This window comes from Netta rufina (genome assembly GCF_964035555.1).
Source record: "Netta rufina genome assembly, chromosome: 4".
Classification (NCBI taxonomy): domain Eukaryota; kingdom Metazoa; phylum Chordata; class Aves; order Anseriformes; family Anatidae; genus Netta; species Netta rufina.
Window position 1 is genome coordinate 75,740,561 of NC_140127.1, and position 12,190 is coordinate 75,752,750.

Genomic DNA, 12,190 nt, shown 5'->3' on the forward strand with positions numbered 1-12,190 from the left:
CTGGATTTTCTTCCTTGCTGTAGACTGGGACATCTTTTATCACTTCTGATAGCTTTAGGGCATTATCTTTCTTTCTGACTTTCTTTTTTGGACAGTGGAATGGAAAATGTGTCTCTTCCAGTCTTTCACATTGATTAATGGAGTCATTCCTCCTTGAGTTTCCAGTGAACTTTAAATCTCAGTTTCTTTTTCCAGCATATGATCACTGATTCTATATTTGGTCAGAGTCTGTCTGAAACTTTGCATATTTCAGCATATTTCAGTGAGGTTTTCTGCTGGTGTGCAGATAGGGTACGACTTGTGGGTGATGTAAGGTGTCTCCGGGGTGATGCTCAGGGCTGTCGCGGGGGGTGCAGTGGTGTCTTTTGAGCTTCAAGCAGTGTCCTGACCCGCAATAAATACTTGTGCTGTAGCTCGGACTGTTAATGTTGCTGAAACATAGGCATGCAACGTGTTTTTCCTCAGCCTGAACTTTCCACTTAGCAATGCAGCCTTCACGTGGGGCTTGGGGATGCCTCCCTGCAATGCTTCATTACCGTTAGACACAACACACTAAATATTACATGAGGTGCTGCTGTCTTCTTGGCATGACAGTGCGCTGATTTGCTTCATCTCCTCTCGCTTCCCCAGCAGCTCCTGGGTAATCTTAGAAACACTTCAGGTATCTCTAGAGCAACCGAGATCCTTATTCATCATGGAGAGCCTCAAGAGCAGTGCGTTACAAGGAGAGATACCCTTATCAGCGTGCCTTCCCCTGCCCTGTAAGACGTTAAGGCATGGGCTGCATGATAAAAGCAGCTGATCCTAAGAGTGAATGGTGTGTCTACGTATTATCGCTCAAGCGATAACTCAGGAGGACTGAGGGCAATATTTTTGTGCTGTGGTTAAAAACGTGTTTTTATTTCCCCCTTATTTGCAGTCCTATTGCTCGGACCCGAGCCTGGTGTTAGACTTGAAGAACCTCATCGTCCTCTTTGCAGACACACTCCAGGTAGGTGGCTGTGGTCTGGCAATCTCAGCGCCCACTGGCAGCCCACGGGCTGGTCTGCTCCGCAGGCAAGGACCAAGAATCAGCTGCCGTGCTGAGCACCCGTGCTGAGCACAGCCCAGCTTGTCAGGGAACTAAGCCTTTAATCTCCCTTGGTGCTACCGCCTCAGTAAATCACCCCCTAAATCCTTCTGCCTTCACTGTGCACGTTTGCAGTTGTACTGGGGGAGAATTTGCTCACGTGCTCCCTATTAAGTGCAGAAAATGCTGTTCAGCGCCCTGCTGGTGACTTGTTCTTATCTGATGTAGTCGCTCTCTTCCTCTGCTCCACTGCAGGGATATGGCTTCCCAGTGAACCAGCTCTTTGACATGCTGCTGGAGATCCAAGACCAGTATAGTGAAACCCTGCTGAAGAAATGGACAGGAGTTTTCAGGTACGAAGTAGTTTAAGCAAACTGGTGAGATGTACCTTACAAAGTAGTTTTAAGCAATAAATAAAAATCTTACTTTAAAAAGAGACTAGCAAGCTCATGCCTAAATTTTGGGCAGTGGTAGACTTCAGTCTGGGCTCTCCTTGGACCAGGGAAAGCCCGTTACAGTTGTGGGGATCACGCGTGCAGTAAGATTTGTGCAGTAAATCCATGCACTCCAGAGGTTTAACATCTTAGAGAGGTAAGGTTTTAGTTTCATTACTGAGCCCACTCGACAGTCAGTAGGTGAATGGATGCAAAAAGCATGTGCTGCAACTTTTTGGGGTCACATTTTAGACTGGCATGTATTTATGAAGAGCTTCATAACTAGCAGATCTGAAAAATTGTGCTTGGTCTGTCTTCACAGAGCATTGGCTTTTGTGGTGAAGAGATCAATGATGTTTCTGTTTGCTGGAAGGGTTTCTGTAGCTGCCTTTCTAACTTTTTTTCTTTTCCAGAAATATACTTGATTCAGATAACTACAGTCCCATCCCGGTGACAAATGAAGAGATGTATAAGAAAATAGTTGGACAGTTCCCATTCCAGGATGCAGAACTTGAAAAGGTAAACTTAAAGGAGGAAACCAGCATGGCACGTCTCCTGATGCACTAAAACCCCACACCTTGTTTGCTGGCATGGAGAACTGAAAACTAAAAGGTCAAAAACCCACAAAACCAAACAAACAAAAAGAGAAAAGAACAAATATACTTTCCATGTGTTGCATTTCTTCTGGCATGGGGGAGGAATACCTCATCAATTTTGTTTTCAGATCACAATGTACTATTGCAGTTCGGCATCGCTTGCAGTAGATGGGGGAGAGACAAAAAATCTGCTTCCATTGGTATTTTAGTCCCATTTTATGAACCATGCTATTGACCTTTTTTTTTTGTTGTTGTTTTAATCTAATAGTTAAAAAAGAAAAGACATCAGCCCAACAGAAAACAGAAGGTGGTATATCTTGGCTTTTGCAAAAGTGCGTGCTTGCAAAACCCAACAGTGTAGCCAAATTTGACCTAGCCAGTGTCCCTTAAAAGCATGCTTGGCCTTGTGCTCCACATCTGGCAGCCAGCGAGCTGCGAGCCTGGCGAACTTAATTATGACTGGGAGGGCTTTCGATCCAAGTCAAGTGTTTAGATTTCAGAAAGTCTGTGTCCTTCCCTAAAACTGTGTCATGGGATCCAGGTTCTTACTGTTAGGCTCTGCAGCTCCCAGCCGTGTCTGTGCTGTGGGTAAAAGCTGGCTCGTAAAAATGTGGTTCAAGGGAGAGGACATCTGTTTCGTCTGGGCTTTTGGTGTGGTAAGCAAGTGCTCACCTTGGGCAGTGCCTGGGGAGGTGACCAAGCAAAATGCCTTGCACGTGGTGGGAAATAAAGGAGTTCTCTGACAGGGTTTTGTCATACGAGTAAGGGAGTTGGGAAAGGGAATGAGAGGAGCTTTGTGCTGCCTGCTCCCTTCTAGCTACAAGTCTCCTTCCAGCCCATTTCAGACTCCAAATCCCTTATGCACCCATGTGCCATTTGTAAGTGATTATCTGGTCTTTCACTTGGCTGAAATGTTTATATAATATACAATAAATGCTGGCTTGTTGTTTCATTGCTGGACTTAGCTAAATATTAGAATTAATTTGGCTGCTTGGAACATGTTGCTGGAAAGCAGTCGTCACTCCGGGCTGGCTGTGAGAGCGATTCTCCCTCTTAAAGATCTGCTCTTTGACTTCAATTCTCTCCTGTATTTTACAGCAACCATTTCCAAAGAAGTTCCCCTTTTCTGAGTTTGTGCCTAAAGTTTACAATCAGATTAAGGAATTCATCTACGCCTGTCTGAAGTTTTCAGAAGACCTTCACCTGAGGTATGGGACGATTGTGCTACCGGCTGTGATATGGAAGTGTTGTTGGCACTGAACGATCTCAGCATGGTTAAAATATGAATTCTCTTCCTAAACCACCCATGCCACTCAGTTGCTTGGATATACGTTGTCCAGGCTGGAGGTGGCTGCTGCTCCCCTTGGAGCGCGGTGGCATCTTTTTTGTACAAAGGGCTGGGAAAGTCTTAAAATAAATAAATAGATAAATAAACAGATAAATAAATAGATAAATAAATAAATAAAAAGCCTCATGCTAGGTCAATAAAGTAAGAGAGGGCCTTTCCCTCTGAGACATTTCTGAGTCACTCATATTGAACAGATGAATCTGGTTGTCCCAAGGAAGATCAGGTCGGCGCCTGGCACCGTGTCTGCAGCTGCCTCGTGGCTTCCCCAGCCTGTCCCTCAAGGAGCATGTTGGTGACAAATCTCAAGGTTTTCATTTGCCCTCTGTGTTAGTGAATGTTGGCTTCTGGTTTGGGGGTTGTGATTGTTCTTATTTCCCACGGGAGATTATCGATAAATCAGATTATTTGTAGATATTTGTGGATTTTTTTTAAGCCTCAAAAATATTTTGTTTACCATCCTTTCTGCATCCCAAGGCTCCCAGATGCTGGTTTTGCTTCTGTGTGTGCGGAAGACAGCTATATTAGCCAGGAACTGCAAGTTGCTGCTCTCTTTTTACACCCAGTAATGTTTTTACCTTGGTAGAAGTACATAAATGAATATCGAGAGCCTTCTCCCCTCTGACTGTTGGTAGAGCTGCACCAGGCTGTGCGTGGGGTTTCGCCTCTCCGGGCAGCTTCATGGCCTGACAACAAATACTGCACCCGTGCTATTGTGAAGCTAGGGCTGTAATTTAGGGACTCACCAGATATTTTGGTGCCTACACAAGGCTCTTCGAGGTTTCAATCTCTTCTTTGGGAGAGGGGTGGTAATTTTGAGAGCCGCTTTCTCTCCGTCCTCTCCGGGATGTGGCAGCTGTTAGCTGGCGTGGAAGCACGGGACTTTTTTTCCCCCCCTTCAGCTTCGGCCTTTCACTGGTGGCAGGTTGTTCTCTTCGGTGCCTCCCAAGGCTCTTAACCCGTGGGTCACCATGAAATGTCTCGGTTTCTGAAGCCGCCAGAATGGTCCAATTTCACACGGCTGCTGGTTTCACCGAGCCCCTCCGTTGGCACTTCCCTTGTGACTTTTGTGCCCTTCACCATTACGGAGGTGATTGGGTTTGTCAGGGAATGGCAGAAAAGTGTTCCCTTGGGGCCCTGCTCTGGGGTCCCCCCGGACAAGTTATTAAAATTCCTTTCGACATTGGATTTTCCAGCCCTTTTCGAGGAGTGGTTTGGGGCTGGGGGAGGGGAGCCGAGCTCTTGGCTTTTCTAGCCAAACATTTGGAATATTTCTCTGAAAACCCCTGTTGACACTTTCTTCATTTCACCCTGACAGCTTGAATTAGGTTTTATTAGGAAGCTTGGCTACAAAGCCGGCAGCAAGTTTTCTTTCTCTTCTCTTTCTTGTTCTTCTTTGGTTGTCATTTACCTTGCACCCTGGAGTGATTGGGGTCAGCCCGTCAGTCACGGGAGGCCTGAAGGTCATGACTACTGCCATGGGATATGGGACATCAGCTGTCACCAGCCCAGACAGTTTGCTTAACTACTCCGCGGTCTTTTCCTGAAGAACAGAGCCCATGGCAGAAAAACGGAGCTCGTGTTTTTTTCTAATTATTATTTTAAACCAGCTCCCTGTGTTTGTTGGACAGGAGCGTTCTCCTTTATGCTGATACGCTTCTGAGACTTGTTTTGCTTTTTGAAGTATTTGAAGACAATTTGGAGCTCACCGCGCATTTACGGGGGTTGCGAATTCTTTTGGTTTGGCTCTATTAATTTGATTAGGAGAAAGAAAACCTCCTTTATCCTGTCAACAGTTCTCCCGTCGGTAAAAAGCGCGTCTTGGAGCCCAGTGAGGAGACGGCTTTAAAAGCATCCACTTGCTGGAAGGCTTCCACCGCTTCCAGTGGAATTTCCCATTTTAAAGATTGGGGATATCTTCAGCAACCAGCGGCTGGAAGTGGGAGATGTCAGCTCTAATCTACCAGGACTCTGATTGTTTTTCTCCCGAACAAAGCAGCAGTCCCGAAAGCACTTAGGGTACAGTTCTGAAAGTGCTGAGAATAACTTAGCTAATAAAGTTGTTAATAATACAATTAGAGGCTTGAATACCACTTTAGGAGAGGGGGGATGAACGTGGGCTCTTCAGCAGCTCGTGTCGCTGCATCTGTGCTGGCTGTGCTGGGATGGTGCTGGATGAAATGGGGCAAATATTCAGAGCGAGCAGCCTCTGTGATAAGTATTGCTTGTTTGGGGGGTTTGCTTTCTTTTTGCTTATTGAGAACAGAAATCTGGCTTTTCTGTTGAACCCAGAATTATCCTCTTGGGGATACCAGCATCGCCTCGGCTCGGGGGCTGCTCTTGTTGCCACCTCATTGCACCTTTTCTCTCGAAACAAGGGGCACGCTCCAGTGCATGGTCAAATCCCTCTCTGGATATGATCAGGTGTTTTCCAAGGAGCGTTCCTGATTTTTTTTTCTTGGTGTGTGGGGACCTCCTGGGAGATGTCAGATCTTTCTGCTCCGCTGGCACCCAACTGCAGGGATTGCCTGGCTGCTCCCCCCAGCATAAAACTGCAATTCAGACTTTATTTTCCAGCTGATGTGGCCAACTAACAAAACGATAGCAGGAAGCCTGGGGAAGCAGTACTTGTGCGCAGAGAAAACTCGGTTAGAAGTGCTTTGAAGAGCTAAATGCAGCTTGGAAGTGCTAAGTAGTGTTATTAAGCCCTGCTTGTCTGTGCCCTGGAGGCTTGCAGGCTGAGATGTCGCTGCCGATTCCTGCGGGTGAAGTCAGGGATGGAAACAAAGCCTCCAGAGAGAGGTGAGGGCTGACAATGCCCAAAACCACTCGTTTTTCATCTCCTGGTAAGGCAGCGTCCAGAAAAACCAACTGGCCACCGCGCTCTGCACCCCTGGGAGTGGTAGCACAGCCTCCTGCCACCAGCTTCTCCTTCAGCCTCTGCCCATCGCAGCCTCCTGCGCTTCCCAAATCCTCAGGGACAGGCTTTGTGAGTCCCCAGTTCCCTGATTTCCCAGTACAGATTTATTTTTTTTGCCCCTTGTGAGCTGGGGGGCTTTGAAGTTCCCCCTCAACACCTCCTTGCTGTTCTCCAGCTCGTTCCCACCCTGTGCTGGCAGCACCAAGTGCCACGAGGTCCCCTTGTGCCACGTCCTTTAAGTCTCTCGTGCCTTTTTACCATCTGTGGATCATCACGGCGTTAGGTTTTATTATCCTTGCTAGATTTAATCGTGCTGTTGTCTGGTGGAAGGGACCGGGGACAATCTGGGTTTCTCTTCCCCCCACATCCTGCTCCACCCTTTCAAAAACCCCAAAGCATCACCTCGGACCTCGCATCACAGAGGAGCCCTGGGATTGGGGATGTGATGTGGGCTATCCCTGACCACCACAGGCTCTTCCCTGCTAACCAGGAGCAAAATAAACTCCCAGGGATTGTTGGTGATGATCCAGAAGTGACCCATGCTAAGACTTGGGCTGGTGACATTGAGTTTAGGATCCAGAAGCTGGATCCCACCGAGCTGCTGTTCCTGCTTTGACAGTGGACAGTGGGCAGCAGGAGCAGGGCTTGGAAAAGCAGCCTTTTAAACAGAGAAAAGGAAATAGTAAGGAAACTAGAAAATAGAAAAGGAAATAAGTAAGGTTTGGGTGCTGCTGGCCCTGGGCTGGGCTCAGTGTGCCTGGTCTGACATTAAACACACGCAGGATTTTGGAGCCGTGTGCCCTGCTCCGGGGGCACCCCCAGGGGCAACGCCCCCAGCTCCGCGCTGGCGGTGGGGTAACTGAAGGTTTGCTTTTGTTTCTCCTCTTGATCCCTGCTTTGTAATCTGGCCCATTTGTCAGGTAGAACAGGATAAGGAGCAAAAGGTCACGGGGTTGATTTACCGGGAGCCTGAAAGTTATTAATGTTTCTCAGCCTTTGCAGTTGGAAATTTTCTTTGCCGTCAGCTGCCTGTCACTGCGCTGCCAGAGATAAAGCCCCGTTGTGTCAGGGCTAATGCAGGGCCAACGACAGATCAAAGGAGCCTGCGTCGGGGCCGGCTTCCAAACCCTCCTTCAAAAAGCAGAGGTTGCACCTTGCCGTTTGGAGGGGCAAGGCGGCGTCCCTGCAGCAAAAAGCAGCGAGGCAAACCCCTGCATTGAGCAATCCTGCCGTTGCAATTGCCTGGCAAAGGCCACGAGTACGTTACAATCTGATTTAGTTGAGAAATTAATAAATAAATAAAAAAGGCAAGCAAAGTTGTTTCATTTCTCTCCCCACCCTGGTGCGGGTTTTGATCGGAATTTGGAAAATTTCAGCTTTGTGCAAGGAGGAGCAGCTCGGCTGAAGGTGCTCGTGCTAACACCGTGGGTGACTCTTCCCCTGGTGTCACCCCTGGACCGGGCAGGGATGTAGGTTTGCCCCATCCCTGCCTTTAAATCCTAAATTTAGTCTGCCTTTACATCCTAAAATACCAGAAATTTAGGTCTTTTTGTGCATGTTTTGGCATCAGTATGTCGGTGCCCGTGGGCGATGTACAGATGATCAGGCAAAAGCCACCCAAGGGTCAAAGAGCAGACCAGGTGGTGAGGTCTCCGTGATTCTTTTTTTGCCTTGTGATAAAGCATTTTGCAAATCCCTCTTTAATTTCTCCTTTCCAGCTCCACGGAAGTTGATGATATGATTAGAAAATCGACGAATCTGCTGCTGACCCGAACGCTGAGCAACTGTTTACAGAACGTCATCAAGAGGAAAAACGTAGGGCTGACAGAGGTAAGACTCGGAGCCGAGCACACCAATTTCCAGGGCAGGGGACAAGAGTGGGGTTTGGTCCCTTGGAGCTCACTCCAGCACCTTTTAGAGGTGCTGGTTTGGAGCATTTCTGTGAAATATTTGGTTGGAGAATGAAAAAGAAGCTAGGCAGCAGTGCTGTGCAAAGCAAGAAAGACTTTGTACTTAGGGAAGGAGGAAGCTTTTTTCTGCTGTTACTAGAATTGCCCCCCTTTGGGATTTTTGTAACATATATCTGGGTTGAAGTGGCAGGAAAGAGGACTTCAGGGGGTTTTGGGGTGGTTTTAACGCCAGAGCTGTGAGAGGATAGGGACTGGTCTCCACCTAAAGATGTTCGAGGCAGTTCCAGCACATCTATATATGCAGCATGAACTCTGTATTGGTATTTTCTTTTCAAGATTGGTACTTTTCTGTGCGCAAAGCCAGATTTCTGAAAAGTTCAAGGCATGGAAGTCACAACTGTTTGGGAAGGTGTGCGGTACCCAGGCCAGGTTGGATCCCTTAGTGGGACCTCTGTGTGCTGTTGGGAACCGAGCAGGTATTAGTACAGCTGCAGATCTTTAATTAACAGTGCTGTAGGAACGGGTAACGTTCTCTGGACACCATAAATACCCCATATGGGGGAGTTTCAGAGAGTTCAGTGCATTATGGCCATCTGTAGTTGCACAGGGTGCATCCTCAGACCTTTATCTCTGGAATCTCTCTGCTCCCTGGGGGCAAATTCCTCCTTCGTCCTGCTCGTCCAGGGGCTCCCTCCATGAAGAGGAATGCGACACTGTGCCTTGCACTGTCCATCCCCCAAATGCTCCTTTTGCTGCTGCTGCAAACAGTGGCCACCGTGGGATTGAGGGTGAACTGGGTGATTCCTTTTAGCTGCTTTTGCCCAATTTGGATGGCGTGGACATGTACGGTACGTGGAGGTGATGCCTTGCTTTGGGCTGAGAGCGGCTTCTTCATCTGTGTCGGAGGCAAGGAGGGTTTTTGTGAGAAAATAGGATTTGGACTCGATGATCCGTATGGGTCCCTTCCAACCCGGGATATTCTGTGATTCTATGACTCTGGTGTTCATCTCTGAATCTCTCCTCATACTTATAGAGTTTCACCTTCTTCTTCCCTACCACTTGCCAAGGTACAACTAACCTTCTCCCTGCGTTGTCCCTTCCATATTTGTTTCTAATTTAATCAAAGAAAATATACTTTGAGCCTTTTTATTCCCTCCTGCCTCTTTTCTTTGCATAACCATTGACTTGTTTGTCCAACTGGAAGCACGCTATGATTTTCCTCCGAGCTTCTCAAATCCTTCCCTATTTAGACAAGATGAGACACAGACGTGGCTGCGTGGAGCACTGGAAGCAGAGGGCAATTTGGAGAGTCACAGATCGTATGAAGGCATAGGCATGGTGTCAAAAGTGACTTCAAAAGATATTTAAGTCCCTAGCACAACCATCACTTCCCAGATTTAATTTTAAGCAACACTATCTGTTCCTGGGTGCTCCAGTTTCTTCTTCCAAGCCATGGGTAAGGTACTGCAAGCCCGTGTACCAGCCATCATGGTCTGTTAACCTCTTTAATTAATTTTTCATAAACGTGCACTAGGAATGGGAAGGAATTGATCTAGCAGGGTGTAGTGGCACACGCTGCTAAAGACACCAAGACCACTGCCCAACCTGTGAATTCCTAATTACATGAAATGAGATGCAGCATCTCCACCTGGTAGCCTGAATTAACCACCAGGGACTGCTCTCAAGAGATGAAAAAACTGAATTGCAGAAACCAGAGCTCCGGCTGCAGGAGATGTCAGTCTCAATGCGCAGCAAGCTTTCAGCTGAGCAGCAGATTTTCCTTTTCTCTGCGTTTTCAACGACCTTGACACCCCTTAACAAAAGGGCAGGGAAAGACGATACTGTTTTTTCTGGTTTTCATTTGAATACTCAAGCAAGAAGGTGTTACCCCTCCGAGTTCACGAGAAAATGGGAACATGAAGGAACTGGGGTGGGAGCAGGAAAGCTCATAACCAGCGGTGGAAGAGGATCAAAGCAGGGCCTCCGAGTCTGATGGCTGATCTGAACCAATAAATGGTGGTGACCAGAGAAGAGGGTTAGGAGGAATTTCACACAGTTGGAAATATTTAATATTTAATTAAGTTGAAACTATAGGAAAATACATCACGATTGTGACGTAAGGGCTGACATAAGGAAAAGCAAATAAATGAGGACTTTTTAGAAGGCAAAACATCAAGAACAGAATTAACCCAAGGAATTCAGAAATGAGAAGCCCTCCTAGTTATGTGTGTAATGCTTTCCAGGGACCAAGTGCAAAACAGGAGGATTTCAGAAAGATTGTAATTTGATTTTGTAAAGGAAAAAGCTGGCTGAAATCACAGAAGCACTGGCTGGAAGTGACTTACAGAGGTCTCTAGTCTGACCTTCTGCTGTGTTATTGCCAAACCTGGGTCACGTCAGCTCTGTCTTTCTCTACCTGACTTGATTTTTCCAAGACGTAGGTCCCACAGCTTCTTTGGGCACTCTGCTGCAATTCTTAACAACTCTTTTTGTTCCTAATATCCCAGCTGAGCCTCCCAGTCTGTGGCCATTGCCCCGTCTTATGCCACCTGGCACCAGCGCGAGCTGGGTGCTGTAATCTCTGCAGCATTACTGCAGTCTTGGTGTGTACGCAACACTCAGGTCGGTGCTTCAGCATGAAAGGATCAAAGAGGCAAAAAGAAAAGAAACAATGCTCCGCCTGGCACGGCACTGCCTATTTCCATCTCATTCAGAAACAACTGATTTGTGTTTCAAAATCATTTCTTTAGAAGAGGTAACTGCAGACTACCACACCATACCCCGGCAATTAAATTATGTCAATCCGGAGCATTGTAATGCCTCCTCTGTCTGCAAGAGCAGGGTTTTGGCACGATATCTGAGCTAGATGTTTTTTGGAAGGGTTTCGCTACGGCTTATGTTACACCTTGAAAATATTCACGGCGGTCTGCACAGAAGAAAAGGTACCTGCTTAAGGAATTAGCGATGTGTTTGGCTTCCAAGTCAGCGATCCTTGAGTGGGAGCTGGGATTGTTTTCCTCTGGATTACAAACCTTTACGCTGATTGACTTCGGCAGAGTCTTTTGCTCTGCAGTTGCCTTTAAAGCCCCAAAGCAGCGCCACGGGAAGGCGGCTGAGAAGACAGCATTAAGAAAATTGCAGATAATGGTGGGTGCGATAACCAAGGAGGTACCAGGGCAGGATCTGCTGTTCACCACACCACCCTTGGAGAAGCAAAACCTTGTGGTGGCTTTGTTGAAAGCCTTGGGGTGATGTTGGTAGGTGTCACTCAAGGCACGGGTTGGTTAGGGTTCACGAGCAGACGGGATACCTGTGATTTGGCATGGCACCTCTTTGTAAGCCTGTTGCGTTTGAGCTGTGCTGAAACCAGAGCTGACTGACAGCTGAATGTAGGAAAGTCATGAAAAAAAAAAAAACCTTTTGTGATACGAGTGGCTGTCATGGGAAATGCTTTTTTTCAAAAAAAAAAAAAATTATCTTTTATTTAAGTCTCTGCTGTTGTTAAAGGAGGAGAGCCTTTGAGTGTGGAGCAAAGCTTAGTGTGTTTGCACAGCGTCAGCTTTTCATGCCAGAAGTTCTTAGAAATTGGCACCCAGCAGCCTGGCACCTCCCTGGCTTCGGGAGCACCTTTCCTGAAGACTTCTTTTTCTCTTTTTTTTAACCTTTGCAGCTTGTACAGATCATTATAAACACGACCCATTTGGAAAAATCGTGCAAGTTCCTAGAGGAATTCATAACCAATATCACCAACGTACTTCCAGAGACTGTCCACACTACGAAACTTTATGGGACCACGACTTTTAAGGTGAGAATGCCAGTAAATGGCTCCTCTGGGGAGCTGCTGTTGGTTTTTGGGTTCAGAGGATCTGTTTTCAAACCAGGTGCGTGGATGCGTGGACGGAAGGAGCTGAGCTGA

The 12,190-nt window shown here is 47.1% G+C and overlaps 1 protein-coding gene across 4 annotated transcripts in view; it reads left to right on the forward strand.

Annotated features, from left to right (window-relative positions):
• EXOC6B (exocyst complex component 6B) overlaps positions 1-12,190 on the forward strand; it is a 273,231-nt gene that overhangs the window by 158,924 nt on the left and 102,117 nt on the right. For all 4 annotated transcript variants that reach the window (XM_084286237.1, XM_084286238.1, XM_084286239.1 and 1 more), the window contains 6 exons: positions 920-991; positions 1,325-1,422; positions 1,917-2,022; positions 3,198-3,307; positions 8,083-8,194; positions 11,945-12,079. In XM_084286237.1, the coding sequence (XP_084142363.1) occupies positions 920-991; positions 1,325-1,422; positions 1,917-2,022; positions 3,198-3,307; positions 8,083-8,194; positions 11,945-12,079 (633 nt within the window). The remainder of the gene's footprint in view (positions 1-919; positions 992-1,324; positions 1,423-1,916; positions 2,023-3,197; positions 3,308-8,082; positions 8,195-11,944; positions 12,080-12,190) is intronic.